Source organism: Fomitopsis serialis, assembly GCF_022376445.1.
Source record: "Fomitopsis serialis strain Sig1Antser10 chromosome Unknown B0H18scaffold_19, whole genome shotgun sequence".
Lineage (NCBI taxonomy): Eukaryota > Fungi > Basidiomycota > Agaricomycetes > Polyporales > Fomitopsidaceae > Fomitopsis > Fomitopsis serialis.
This window is the reverse complement of record NW_025954979.1, coordinates 407,685-422,238: the sequence shown is the minus strand read 5'-3', so window position 1 is coordinate 422,238 and position 14,554 is coordinate 407,685. Positions and strand designations below refer to the sequence as shown.

The 14,554-nt window shown below is 55.5% G+C and overlaps 4 protein-coding genes across 4 annotated transcripts; 2 read left to right on the top strand and 2 right to left on the bottom strand.

Annotated features, from left to right (window-relative positions):
- The first annotated feature begins 180 nt into the window (after nt 1-180).
- B0H18DRAFT_175725 (uncharacterized protein) lies at nt 181-1,723 on the top strand. The gene is made up of 2 exons (XM_048036975.1): nt 181-464; nt 528-1,723. Exons 1-2 carry the CDS (start codon nt 342-344, stop codon nt 1,464-1,466), a joined length of 1,062 nt encoding a protein of 353 aa, XP_047895642.1. The 5' UTR covers nt 181-341; the 3' UTR covers nt 1,467-1,723.
- Nucleotides 1,724-6,452: 4,729 nt separating this feature from the next.
- Nucleotides 6,453-10,287, top strand: B0H18DRAFT_1149159 (P-loop containing nucleoside triphosphate hydrolase protein; the record flags this gene model as incomplete). Its single annotated transcript, XM_048035712.1, has 9 exons — nt 6,453-6,873; nt 6,909-7,160; nt 7,212-7,882; nt 7,921-8,067; nt 8,121-8,487; nt 8,540-9,695; nt 9,760-10,108; nt 10,162-10,215; nt 10,270-10,287. The coding sequence occupies 9 exons, from the start codon at nt 6,453-6,455 to the stop codon at nt 10,285-10,287; spliced, it is 3,435 nt and encodes a 1,144-aa protein (XP_047895641.1).
- Nucleotides 10,288-10,869: 582 nt separating this feature from the next.
- On the bottom strand, nt 10,870-11,267 carry B0H18DRAFT_1117347 (uncharacterized protein; the record flags this gene model as incomplete). Its single annotated transcript, XM_048033563.1, has 3 exons — nt 10,870-10,913; nt 10,970-11,193; nt 11,245-11,267. 3 exons carry the CDS (start codon nt 11,265-11,267, stop codon nt 10,870-10,872), a joined length of 291 nt encoding a protein of 96 aa, XP_047895640.1.
- A 350-nt stretch (nt 11,268-11,617) lies between these two features.
- B0H18DRAFT_1084133 (Clavaminate synthase-like protein) lies at nt 11,618-13,032 on the bottom strand (the record flags this gene model as incomplete). Its single annotated transcript, XM_048031754.1, has 7 exons — nt 11,618-11,683; nt 11,747-11,959; nt 12,026-12,109; nt 12,158-12,229; nt 12,292-12,643; nt 12,700-12,822; nt 12,887-13,032. 7 exons carry the CDS (start codon nt 13,030-13,032, stop codon nt 11,618-11,620), a joined length of 1,056 nt encoding a protein of 351 aa, XP_047895639.1.
- Between the last annotated feature and the right edge of the window lie 1,522 nt (nt 13,033-14,554).

Sequence of the window (14,554 nt, the reverse complement as noted above, 5' to 3'; positions counted from 1 at the left end):
GCGCCAACAGGGCCATAAGGCGGTCTTCGCTCCTTCTCTCGCCCCTCTGCGTGAAGCCCATGCTCCTTCTTCCGCCAAGCTCGTCATAGTGCCGCTCGATCCCCGGGAGACTTCTGGCGTCGAGTGTGTAGGAGGTGCGTCACTACACGGCCACCGGACATCACCAGTTGGACTGACGGTCGGTTTGGATATGCACAGCCAGTAGCTGACCCGTCATCCGCTGCGGATATCTATTCCATCTCGCGACCTACTCTCCCATCCGTCTCTACCAACATCCGAAGTACGAAAGCCACTTGTCTGAAGTTGTGAAATCTTACTGGCCACGACGATCACGACCTATCATGACCCTCACGCTTGCCCGACTAAAAGATAACCTTGACGATCTCTCGCCCGCCCAGAGGTCATGCCTGATGTTCTGCGGGATGGTGTCGGCGGTGGTCATGTTTCCTTTCATGCTCGTTTTTGTAAGTACATTCTATTGCCACGATTCCCCGCGCACACCCTCATGCGTGCTGTTATTCTCGCAGAATCTCATCTACCTTATTGCGACGAAAGTATGGGTGGCTACACAGCCCAATCTGCCTCATGCAACGGGATGCGAGCTCGATCTAGACCTCGCGCGTGGGCGTCGTGGCTCGGTAGACTCAGGCGACTCAGTAATTTCCGCGCCTCCGTCTTATCGCAGTGGAGGCGCAAGCTCCGTGTTCGAGTACCCCATGCCTACGTCATCTTCAAGCCCCGAGGCTAGGCAGATCAGGCGCGCGAAGCTCTATATCGACGGGAGCCTCCGCAGCAGCCCGACCTCCTCCTACTCAAACAGCCCACCACCACCGGCTACTATTTTCGCCTCAACGTCAGACTACGCCGTCTACTACTCCCCACCCCCCACGTCTTCACGCTCGACCTCCCGCACCTTCGGCCCAATCCGTCGGCTTCTCCCCTCCTTCCATCGCCGCACGGCGTCCGACCCTACTGCAATGTCCATCATGTCTTCACAATCTGCGCCCTCCTCGCTCAGCTCCGTCTCGTCCCACTCGCATTCACCTTCCGGCGGCTCCCCCAGCCGGACGCATCGCCGCGCATTCTCGCAAGCGTCCGCGGATTCCACAGGGACAGATGGGCGCCCAGTCAACGCGCTTCCTGGGGAGGTGTTCTCGCAGCGATACGAACCGCCGTTCTCGTTCAAGCGGGTGTCGAGCCCCGTGGACAGACAGCCGGTCTCGCCAAAAACACGTCCGTTCAGCCCGGATCTTAGTCCGTGTGACGAGGGGAGGCCGAGGGTCCGGAGACGCCAAAGTCGAGTGGGACGCCAGCGAGGGAGGTCGACCACCTCAGGAACCGATGTTGGCGAGGGGAAGCAGCGGTTTGGTGGGCTCCGCGCGCTCGGGAGGAAGATCCGTCGGAGAGTGGTCTCGAGGAGGCGAGATGTGGCTGAGATGGATTCGTGCGGGACTGGGTCATACTAGGTCAGCCGTGCTGGACCCCGTTCTTGTGTCGAGATGTTCAAGTGGCATAGGGTAGTTTTCTCGTTCTTCGTTTTCTGGGTCATCTGCACAACATTTGCATGTTGCATCTCCCCTCGCATCACATCCGCATCCGCACATCACGTACATAAGCTATACCGTATATAACGACGTCATGATACCTCTACTGTACAATATAGTGGTTGGCAACGCATCTTGATGGAAGTCAATGATTACTCGGCGTAAGTTAGCATCTGCAAATGTGTTTGGTTGCGAAATTGGACTTAGTGCCACAAACGCGTCATGCTCACGTGATGGCGTTTGGAACGACGATCACCGTGCTCCGTCTACCGCAGTCTACTACTAAATGACACAGCGCACCGAACGATAAAACATCGTTACGCGTCCCAGCATTAGAAAAGTCCCCTTCGGACAACTTGTTGTCCTGGCCCTTCGGTTACTAACAAGTCCCCACAGTGGCTGTTCTTTTCACGGCCGTACTTACAACCTCGTAGGCGGGGTTATTAATACTTACCTTCCGCTCCACCATATACTAGGAGGCACCATGTCCACCAACCGTCTATAGCTGTGCGGATGCAACTGATGGGAGGTCCATGAGGAGCTCTTTGAACCAGGTCCGTCTAATAACGACCCCCGGGTGACTTCAACTGCGATTTGTGGACATTGACACGGCATCGCAGTCAGAACCAGAATTTTGCTTGGTGAACACGGTGGAGACCTTCGCAGAAAACCCCGCCGGATGAGGGAGTGAGTCGGATACCGTGATGGTCAAGGCTACAATATCCGACTCGCTCCAAACGCGCGGACATCGACTCGCGGATACACGGATGTGAAGGCGTAGCGACATGATTGGACCACAGTGATCCGTCCCTCCGGCTGCCAACGGGTATAAAGGCCACGTCGAAAGACGAAGGACTCCACCTTATTTTGACGAGCTGGCACACACCCTCAACATCTCCGCACTAGCTACCTCTACGACTTCAATGACAGCCGCCACTACCATTTCCACCACTCGCCATACGACTCACACGACCCATCCGTCTAACCAAGTCAAGGCAACGGCATAAGCGCAACGCTGTTGCATCACCAACGTCTGCCGCGACTTCCTCAAGGTCCCCCTGCAACGGCGGTTATAGGACAATTTTTGGAACTCTCGCCCATCCAAAGAAGTCTTGCGTTGGTTCTGGGAATTGTATTCGTCGCCCCCATCCACTTCATTTATGTGAGTTGACTCGATTGCTTGACGTTCTAACAAAGTCTCATGAGTTTTATATGCGTATCTAGGGAACTCTGTGCTATCTTTGGAATGCTGTGGTGAAAGCATTCACTGCGGGCAGCGAATGTCCCAGGCCGCAACCTCCGTCGCGCACCAGATTGCGCAAGAGAAGTACGGCGTCTCCCATACGCCCTCGCGATACCAAGCCAGTTGAACCAGTATCCTCCACGTCTGCTTCCGGCGCCTCCTCAACCAGCGATGACGAGGAACACCCGTCGGCTTCATCCACCGTGCGCAAGCCGCTCCCTACGGTGCTGAGGAAGCTGGTCAATCCTGCCCAGAAGGTTGCCACGAATATAACCAACATCAAAGTCCGTTCTCCACACGGTTCCTCAAAGCAGTCCTCTATCGACCCGGACACGAGCCACTCGAGTGCAGACAGCACGAACCGCATGAACCTACCGTCGCTGCCCCGACGACTATCATTTCACCAAGTCCAGCGTATCCTCCCTGCCGTCGGCCGTCGCAGGGCGATGTCCGAAGCTACGGTTCCCATCCTGCCCGCCAACCCAGACCCTGCGGCGGGCGAGCGCCGACGCGCGGCATCCTTGCCCACTTCTTTACCCTCGTCCGAGGCCCCACCTCGACGCTTCGCCAGGTCCCGCATTCCCGACAGCGAACGCCACCCCGATGGACGCCCGCTGCTAGCTCTGCCCACAGTGACCTTCGAGCAGCGATACGAGAGCCCGATTCGCAGACCTTTCCACATCTCCAAACCCTCGCGCACGAGGTCGGACAGCATCATCACGTCCTCGAGCTCGTCTAGCTCGTCGAGCGGCGCCCAGTCGGGTATGTTGAGCACAAGCATACAGGAGATGTCCGAGGACGACGATGCGGACGCAGTGGACAATGGTGCAAGTGACACAGCAGCTGCGGCGGGCGCCGGAAATGCTAGTCAGCCATCTGGCCGTCTTAACAAGCTTCGACGGAAGATGATGAGGACGGTTCAATCGAACAGACCCAAGCATATAGGCAGCTGAGCGCTGCGAAGGCGCGGTGCGCTATGTATGATATCGCTATGTAACATCACAACATTTCAGTGCGTCCACTGTACAGCATGACCTAGTGTAACTCTGACCTTAATCATGACGATGTTTTCTAATATTCTGGATCCCGCACTCGGTCATCGAATCGGTCATTCATGATATATCCTAGGTAACTGAGTCGATTTCTAACGTCTGCACCGCGGGACTGACAGTTCGGTATGTGACTGCGCTGGTCTGGATCACGTTATGTACCCAACCGGCAGTCTACAGACCCTTCAAAAGTCATGTCAGCCTCGTAGATGCTATACCCTTGCGACTGTCATCCACATACCTCTGGCGGTACATATCACTTGCACATTGACGCGACCATCCTCCTGGTCTTGCCGCCCGACGGTCATGTCCTCTACACCTGACCCTCGCGCAGGGGTGAATCTCGGCCACCTTTCACCGCTGCAGAGAATAATTGCACTGGCGCTTGGCTACTATATCGTCGCTCCTCTCTGCTTTGTCTACGTGAGTGGCCATCCTACCTTGTCCGTTCAAACTGCGACAGCTTTCGTAGCGAGTCTTATACTGTGCTATCACCGCTATCGCGAGGGTTCTCAAACCTGCCAGTCTGACGCATGTACCTGTCGACCTGGATCAAGCGGTGCACAAGTCTCCGACTTCCTCGTTGCGAGTCCCGATATCCTACACCCGATGGCGTAAACATAGCGCAATAGTGTCAGCTCCTCCATGTTACACCAGCAGGGAGAACGTAGAACCTACGGAAGCCGACAACTGTGCGCCTTTCACCGCCCCGCTGAAGTGGCTAGCAAGCCCAGCAGTATTGTTCGACGGCGGGGACTCGTCTCGGGATCGCAACAGAAGCTCTGAGGCTATTTCAAGCGAAGCACCACCGGGACCGTCAGAGAATACGTCGCGCGGTTCCACTCCCTTCTCCGAGCCGGCAGTAAGCGAGATGATCCCTACGGCATCAATTCGCTCTGTCAATTGCCTGGCACATGTTGGCAGCATTCGTCGTCGCGCTCCAGGCACCGCTGTTGCGTCCTGTACGCCGTCGTCGCGCTCCTCCAAATCCCTTTCCAAATCCCTGAATCCTCGTCGCAAGGTCATTTCACGGATTCCGGACAGCATGCGCGGGCCTGATGGACGTCCTCTGAACGCGCTGCCCGGCGTGGTCTTCACTCAGCGATATGTGAACCCAATCCCAAATCCGTTCAACTTCAGCCTGCGTTGGTCGGACGGGCAGAACTCGAGCACTTTGGATGAAAGCACGAGCACCAGCGTGACTTCGGGCTCCGGACCCAATCCGTGGAGCACAAGTGCAGGATCAGGATCTGCCGCCTCTTCAGCAGACTGTTCGCAGGACCCCCTCGAAATGGAAACACCACGTGTGGGCATGCTATTGAGCAGAGGCAAGTTTGGGTCATTGCGCAAGCTGGGAACGAAGCTCCGCAAAAGCGTCTCGCTGCGACGTCGAACCGCGAGCTTGAGCATGGACAGCGAGAGGATCCAACCGAATCCCGATGTGACACCGCAACGACCGGGGGTAGCTCGCTCGCGTTCGAGGAGTTTGTCGTCATCTCTGCCCAACGCTCTCGGGGTGGAGATAGGCAACGAAGGACTTGCATGGGAATACGGGCTTCCGTGACATCGTCCGGAATTACTGGAACGCGAGAAAAATCAGCACTCCACCAATTCAATTATGAACAATATCCTTCTCTTCTTTGTTTTGTTGCGTCTATGTGTTCTGTAGTTAGGAGGCGTCTCTCGATCGGAGAGACGATCACTGCGCGATCATGCGTTTAGTGTTTGTAACCTTTGTGTGTCTCTCAACGATCTCAACGTTCAACGTTCACCCTTGGTTCACTTATGCAGCTTTTGTGCTAGCGTCCGACAGCCAGAGCCACTGACGAAAAGAGGAATGAGCTGGAAACCGAGTCAGTCGTCCTCGTTGATCAGTGCCACAGTCGTTGAGTAGACCCGTGAACATACCCAGACAAATTCGAGTACATTAGGACGCGGATGCGCTGATGTTTTTGTACACGCCTCAGATTTGACGAGTAACAGCCCTGCGACAGCATGAAGCAGACTGGTAGTCATGGTAAGAAGTACTGTATATCGCCGTAAATGCGCAAAGCAATCGTGTCTTCGCCTTCCAGACAACTTTGAATAAAGTGACGCACCACACAGCACTTGCGCGAGACACAATTCTGTTTGCTGAGCAGTGTGAGGAGTGTATACTTAACCAGTAAAAGAGAAGCAGCTTAGGTCGTGACTATATGTATATAGTAAAGTGTTCGCGGATCTAGAGGCTTCTAGGGGTAGACGGAGGGATTCGAAAACCGTGGCAATCGCCACACGGCGAGCAAAATGGTACGTGTGCGTGATGGAATGTTGAGGTGGTGCAGCACAGCAACGGGGAAATGCATGACTTGGAATTGCATGAGAGGGAGTGATGGGTTGACTCTAGTGAGTTTCTCGGAGCTGCACAGAAAGCGATGAAGCTGAATTAAAGGGTTCCAACCAACAACGATTACGTTCTGAGAAGCCATTTTCGGAGTGTAGAATACTCTGGTTTATTCGGACTCCGATGTTCCAACGCAGTAACACCGACATCTGTGGCTGCTGGCAGCGCCACAGTGGCTTACAGATAGAACCCGCGCCAGGCTGCGCTGTACTGAACGCCTCTTGTCCAGTGCCATGTCTGATACAGACCTGTACAACCTCGAGTTCCTCTCCCTTGTGGCCAAAATTACCCAGGAAATCGACAATCACACAGGAATTAATGACAAGACATTAGCCGAGTTCGTCATCGACCTCCATGACAAGTCGAAGACATTACCGCAGTTCAAGCAGCAGCTGAAGGACGTGGGCGCGAACTTCCCGGAGTCCTTCATCGAGAATGTCGACCGTCTCATTCTCAATATGCATCCTAAACACAAGAAGCGACCTTCAGCTTCCGACAAAGAGAATGCTGGTGCAGAGGACGGCTCTATCGGCGAAGTGGACAAGAAGAAACGCTTGTTTCCGGGTCTCGCTTTGAAGGACCAGGAGTGGGAGCCCGGCGTCGCGAAGGATGCTGTCATGAAGGAGGTTGATGACTTGATGTCACAGTTCGAGGGTGCTGCAAAAAGGACCAGAGAGAGACCTGCGAAGAGGAACGGTTGGCAAAGAGGCGGCGCCAGTCTCGTTCGCGCTCGCCTCCTCCGCCACGGCGCCGCTCCCCTAGTCCTCCCCGTGATAGAGGCTATGGAGACCGACGGGATGTTAGAAATGGCAGAGGTGGCGATGGGGGGCGCCAGTTGGACGAACGTCCGGTGCTCTTCAAGATTTACCACGGTCGCGTCTCTGGCTTGAAGGAATTCGGAGCATTCGTGCAATTGGAGGGTATTGCTGGAAGAGCTGAGGGTACGTCCTTGTCTTCGTCCTTGAGGTGTGCCCCGATAATGTATCCCTCAGGTATGGTTCATGTCTCAAGCATACAGCAAGGAGCACGCGCCAATTCTGCTACTGACCTGCTCAGTCGTGGGCAGAATGTCAAAGTCAAGGTCATGAGCGTCGCCGGAAGCCGTATAGGTCTCTCCATGAAAGACGTCGACCAGACCACAGGTCGCGATCTGACACCTCACTTGCGCATCAAGTCGGAGGCCGAGCTCGCCGAGGAAGAGCACACCCGCTCAGCGAATGGAGCCAACGCCATCCCTCTCAGAGGTCGCGGGGTTACGATCGACGAGCCCGTACGCTCTGCGAAGCGACTGACGTCTCCAGAGCGATGGGAGATCAAACAGCTCATATCGTCGGGTGCCATCGACGCCTCTGAATACCCTGATCTCGACGAGGATTTCGCCAACCCGATGGCTCATGCTGAGGTCGAGGAGGAGCTGGACGTGGAGATTCGGGAGGAGGAGCCGCCGTTCCTTGCTGGCCAGACGAAGAAGACCCTGGACTTGAGTCCGGTCAAGATCATCAAGGCTCCCGATGGTTCGTTGAACCGGGCGGCTTTGGCCGGTGCTTCTCTTGCTAAGGAGCGCAGAGAGCTCCGTCAGCAAGAGGTCAACGAACAAGCTGATTCCGAAGCTCGCGATTTCAGCGCCCCGTGGCTGGACCCCATGGCGAAGGAGGCCGATAAGGTATTCGCACAGGACCTCAGAGGCAACCTACGGGACAGAAGACGGGGGAGCAGCCGAAGTGGAAGGAAGCCACGTTCAACAAGGCGACCACTTACGGTGAAAATACCAGCATGAGCATCCAGGAGCAGCGCAAGAACCTACCGATCTACAAACTCCGTGACGCTCTACTTCAAGCAGTCCGAAATGTAGGTACCACCGATAGTGTATCCTAGCCCTGCTTTACTGACACTCCATACAGCACCAGGTGCTCATCGTAGTTGGCGATACTGGATCCGGCAAGACGACACAGATGACCCAGTATCTCGCTGAAGCGGGGTTTGCGGATAAGGGCAAGATCGGCTGCACGCAGCCGAGGCGTGTAGCTGCTATGTCCGTCGCGAAGCGAGTTGCTGAAGAGGTCGGTTGTCGACTTGGTCAAGAAGTCGGTTACACGATCCGCTTCGAGGACTGCACGGGCCCTGAAACCAGAATCAAATACATGACGGACGGCATGCTGCAGCGAGAGTGTCTCGTCGATCCCGATGTCAGTGCATACTCGCTCATCATGCTTGATGAGGCGCACGAGCGAACCATCCACACCGACGTGCTATTCGGTCTGTTGAAGAGTAAGTCAGCAACACCTTCGTGCATGCGATAGCCTGCTGATACGTTCCGCAGAGGCCATGAAACGTCGCCCAGACCTCAAGGTGATCGTCACCTCGGCTACCCTCGATGCCGAGAAGTTCTCCAAGTACTTCTTCGGATGCCCTATCTTCACGATACCGGGTCGCACATACCCTGTGGAGATCCTGTATACGAAGGAGCCCGAGACGGACTACCTCGATGCCTCGCTCATCACTGTCATGCAGATTCACCTGTCCGAGCCTCCTGGCGATATCTTGCTGTTCTTGACGGGCCAGGAGGAGATCGACACGACGTGCGAGATCCTGTACGAGCGTATGAAGGCACTTGGTCCGAAGGTCCCCGAGCTCATCATCCTTCCCATCTACTCCGCGCTGCCCTCGGAGGTTCAGTCGCGAGTCTTCGATCCAACGCCTCCTGGCTCTCGCAAAGTGGTCGTCGCCACGAATGTCGCAGAGACTAGCTTGACGATCCCAGGCATCTACTATGTCATCGATCCGGGCTTTTCGAAGCAGAATGCGTACGACCCGAAGTTGGGTATGGACTCGCTCGTCGTCATGCCCATCTCCCAGGCTCAAGCACGACAACGCGCTGGCCGTGCGGGTCGTACGGGACCAGGGAAATGCTACCGGCTCTACACTGAAACCGCATTCCGGAACGAGATGTTGCCGAGTTCCATTCCTGACATTCAGCGGACGAATCTGGCGCATATTATCCTCATGTTGAAGGCGATGGGTATCAACGATCTTCTTAGCTTCGACTTCATGGATGCGCCGCCCGCACAGACGATGTTGACCGCACTCGAATCGCTCTATGCCTTGTCAGCGCTGGACGACGAAGGTCTTCTGACAAAACTGGGCCGCAAGATGGCCGATTTCCCCATGGAACCCCCGCTCGCAAAGATGTTAATCGCTTCGGTGGAGCTGGGGTGTTCCGAGGAGATCCTCTCCATTGTAGCGATGCTGTCCGTCCAAAGCGTCTTCTACCGTCCTAAGGAGAAGCAGGGACAGGCAGACTCAAAGAAGGCCAAGTTCCATCAACCAGAGGGCGACCATCTGACGCTACTGACCGTGTACAACGGCTGGAAAGCGAGCAACTTCTCGAACCCGTGGTGCTACGAGAACTTCATCCAGGCGCGAAGCATGCGAAGGGCACAGGATGTACGGAAGCAACTGTTGGGTATCATGGATCGGTGCGTTGCAATCGGGCACTCGTATGTTTTCCGTGCGTGATTGACTCATCTGGTACTTTTATAGTTATAAACACGAGATCATCTCGGCCGGGCGAGACTACAATCGCGTCCGTAGAGCTATCTGCTCCGGGTACTTCCGCCACGCGGCAAAGAAAGACCCGCAGGAGGGCTACAAGACGCTCGTGGAGGGCACGCCAGTATACATCCACCCGTCGTCCGCGCTATTCAACCGCAATCCTGAGTGGTGCATCTACCACGAGCTCATCCTCACGACGAGAGAGTACTGCCATAATGTCACAGCCATCGAGCCCAAGTGGCTGGTCGAAGTGGCGCCACAGTTTTTCAAGGTCGCCGACGCGAACAAGATCAGCAAGCGGAAGAAGCAAGAGAAAATCGAGCCGCTGTTCAACAAGGTACGTTTTTGATGTGTCTTGAAGGGATGGCGATTACTCACAGCGGTCTGCAGTACGAGAAACCAGACGAATGGAGACTGTCAAAGATCAAGAGGAGTGCTCGCTCGGTATGTCGCCGTCTGTTTGCTTTGGAAGTCGTTCATTTTCTGATACTCTTGCAGAGTCAAACTTTCGGCTAAAACATGCTACATGCTCATATCTTGTCTTCGTCCTTGTGCAGTATTCTACGCCTCCTCTGTATTTGTACTGTTCTCGCGTGATGACTACGGTTTCAATAGCAATATACTGTAGCGTTGGTCTGCTACCTCTTCACCGTGCATAGCGGAAGGCCGGAGTACTGCCGTTGCTCGTGAAGGTAATGCATCTCCGAGTGCTGGACCGAATCGCGCCGTGGCGTTGATGTGTCAAGGCGGAGGACGCCGACAGCGTTGTGGCGTTGTGAGCCGGAAAGGCGGAGAGGTTGATGATCGTGACATATTCCTGTCCATTGCAACATCAGGATCTGGCTATGATTGTAGGGTCCGTGACATACTGCGAGGAAGCCTCTCTCAATGTTCCCTGGTCCCCTCTCGCCCGCTTCCATCTCATCCGACAAATCTCAGAGCGTCGGCGTTCACGTAGTACTTTGCGACTTCCCCCGCTTTGTTCGGTGGTGCGGTCGGATCGGGGACAGCATGAAAGTTTGGGAAAACACTCGGGGTTGGCCGTCGACAGACTTGTTGACGTTGTAGGCGGATTTCCAGCGGGTCCGCGGCCATGTGTCACAGTGCCTGAACCGTGATGAGGAGATTGGGAGGTTGACTGCCTATAGAGGTCCATCAGGGCCGAGCATTCGAGAGAACAGAAGCCGAACGAGCTGACCTGGAATGGGGTGACAGTCGAAACTTTGTATTTCATGTTTGGTCGTGGGCATTGCGCTGATGAGCTTCCGCACGCCTTCAGATCCCTGGAACGGCCTTCCATTCCAAGTCAATGCAGACGACGGCCGGTAGAAGTTGGGTAGGTCGTCCACGCGGGTTGCTGAGTCGTAGGTTGAGTAATAGAGGCGTGTAAATTGATCGGCAGCTCGAGTGGCAATTTCAATGCTACGAGACGAGGATCAGCGCAAGACCTGAATGCAGAGAACTCCAACTCACTCGTTCTTCGTGAGAGTGGTCATGGCTGTCGTGGTCAACGGTCTCCGTCGTGGTGGCTGGTGGTTGTCCTTGTCAGAGTGGCGGCACCGATAATGAGACGCGGTGTCACGATACACGTGAGGCCGGTGTAGCGTCACGCTCCTTATCTAGATCTGAGCCGGTCAATGACCGGTCGATCGGTTTTTAAAGCGCGCTGCTTCATCGACATCTCCAATTCATCTCGGCCATCTAATTTTGAAGCGCGAAGCTGCATTGATTCAATGCCGGTAAAAGTGATATACAGTATGCTAAACGGTCAATTATACCACTGCGTATTGAAGTAGATATCCAAGCTCTGCGTATCATAACACACACGACCCCCATATCTCGCCGCTCACACTCCGCCCGTAGTACGCCCAATGTGCTCTGTGCCCAGGCTAGCGTACCACGTCTCGGGACCCTGCAATTCAGTTTGATAGTCAGAAGCCTATCTGCATCCGGTGGGTCACACGTAGCAGCCTACCTGTCTGTTCTTGAGCCTAAGCTTCCTGATTCTGCGGGCCACCCACTCCGCCGATGTGGTCCCAGTATCAAACTCGCCCCCCGGTGCCTTCGCAACCGCGTGTGCGATCACATCGCTGTTCTGCCCCAGATGGCGCAGCACAACCGAATTGCGTGGACGCGTGAAGAACGCGACGGAGTACCGCTCGAAGCGCGACTGTCCCCCGGGGGCGGCCTAGAGAAGGCGAGGTGAGCGCTTTCAGCCGGGCGCTGAGCTTGTTGCAGAGGCAGCTTACATTACACGGTGGAGTGCGGATCGCAAAATCCCCCCACTGAAGATTGACAAAGCATCGCCGATGTTGCATACTGCGTGACCGGGCAGAGGCTATGGCCGATGAATGATTGGCGTATCGGGCGGTGTATGAACACCTACCTTGATGTACAGCCATCGTTGTGACCCTGGCGGCATCACCTGGAGGCCGCCTAGACGATTGTGCAGAAATGTCTATCAGTGAGTGACGTGAGCCAAACCTCCCGTATCCTCCTAACGCAGTGCACTCGACTCACCAGAGTGCCAAAGTCGGTATGGGCGCCGACGCCCGCTGTTGACTGGTTAGACGGTGTCTTGATGCAGCGGGCCTCACTCCCGCCAGGTCCCTCTGTCGAGTGCAGTCTCATGAGTTCGCCCCTCGGCAAACCCAGCTGCCGTTCAAAGATGCTGAGGATCGTCATGTTCACCTCCATCGACTTCCGGACGAATGGGATTATGGTGTCGTTCATTCGCGCGTTCACAGTGGACGGATAGGTTCTGTGCGTCGGGTGTGGCCATGACAAAGCGTCGTCCTGCGCAATATTTAGGAACTCGACGTTGTCCCGAGTGCCGTTCGCATCCGTCTGGATCGTTCCCTTCGCCTTGTAACTGGAACGCGGCTGTGAGCACCTGTGGCGGCCCCGAAGAGAAACGACGCTTCTCACCCAAACGAGTCGCCGTTGTCGCCTTGCTCAAATCGCATCTTCTCTTCCAGTGGAAGGTCCAGAGTCTCTGCTCCCATGTCGAACATGTCATTGACCTCGCAGTCAACGCCATGGTTCTTCAGGCTTCATCATGATGATAGATTACGTCGGACACATGGCGAATGACTGTGGCGTACGCGTTACTCACTACCAGAAGCCTTGTTCGGTGCTCGCGTCCCAGAGTCTGGCGACCTCCCGCGAGTCCCATTGCTGAAGTCGTTCATAGTCAATCACGGGCAGAGGGTGGACGGGGACATCGTCGGGAAACGGTGCGGTTGCGGTGAGGCCAGGCATTCCGACTCTGATATGGACTTTGGGCTGCAGCAATGGGGGACGGTTCCTAGGCTATTTATCACTCACCGGGATAGAGGCCGGATACGACAGGCATTGGTCGCCTGCCGGTGAATTTCGGGGCCAAGCGGAGTAAATCTAATACGCTATGCCTGATGCAGGCAAGCGGCATAGGGCTTTCCAATTCTATCGGCGGTGCGGGTAGGTGATAGTCGCCCTGCAGCCCTCCGGTCTCAATGCATAACCTCGTCGCTTACCTTCTCAGCCAGGTGCCGAACCGCGGTGCAGCATGCATCGTCGTTGATCGCCCTCAAGTAGCCGGGTCCACGTGGAGGATGACGCCGCAATCGTCATGCCATCTGTGAAGTTACTTTGTCAGTCTCCGTCTGCCCAGGGCTTTCTCAGTGCAGTAATTAGGATCCGTCGTCAGAAGTTCTCATGTGGCCGCACGGTCTTGCCTTCCCTGCCACGCGAGAAAGAGCTCATAGCAGCCGCAAGGTCCTTCCTGGGAGTGTCTGGCTCTCAACTCTATGGAAGAGGGAATCAGCCTTCGCAGATGTTGAGGTAAATTCATGAACCTACTGGACAACGTCGCTAGCATCACAGCACGCAGGTGACTGATTCAATTGCTCGGCGGAGTAGGTAGAATGCCCCAATAGTGTATCCGAGAGAGCAGGTCGACGCCACTGTCGGAGCCGACGCGCAACCACAGGCTCAGGCTCGGTACGGTCATACTGGAAGGAGCACTGAAACGCATTATACGATCGCATCGCCCGTGGCGCGCTGAGATAGAATCTGAACATCGCGCGCTACATCCACATGCGTGGATGTGAGAACGCCGTAAGGGGCTAGAGCAGTGGCAAATGATGGTGGATGCTGTCTGCTGCCGAACTTACTCATCATTCCAAGCCAATTCGCCACCCGTGGGGAGGTGTAAGTGCACCCACAATAACCATGACATGGTTCCTAAGTCAGTGCCACAGATATGCAGGTTTTGCAGAACCACCCAACTCGATGTGTACATTCATCGCCGTCCGCAGCCACCCGATGATGACCGGAGAAGTAGTACGCCGCCATCCAGGGCCTGCAAGAAGTCCTCACTCGAGTCCTGAAGCTAGAGCTGCGGTCATGTAAAACACAGATACTTCTCCGTAAGTTTGACTGCCACAAGCACCAATCTGTCAACAGGTGATGCAGATTACATCTGTGCGCCGTTTAGCCGGAGGATTCTGTCGCAGCGTGCTAGCGGCGGTGGTATAGCAGTTGTGCATGACCTCCGGTGCGTGCCAGTGGACGACACTAGAGTTATGTCTGACCAATCTGGAGCATATGGGCTGTCCACGCAAGGACATACGTCACGTTTAGTTCATTGTAGGCCAGGAACAGCGCGGTCTGTCGGACCATTGATGAACGGTGCAGTGCTCACCTGTATACAATCCGGCAACGAGGCCCGCAGCGTGGAGAGAAACTTCCACGGCAAGAACAGGTGCGGTGGGTTGCCGCTGGGAGACGTAGCGCCTCACGC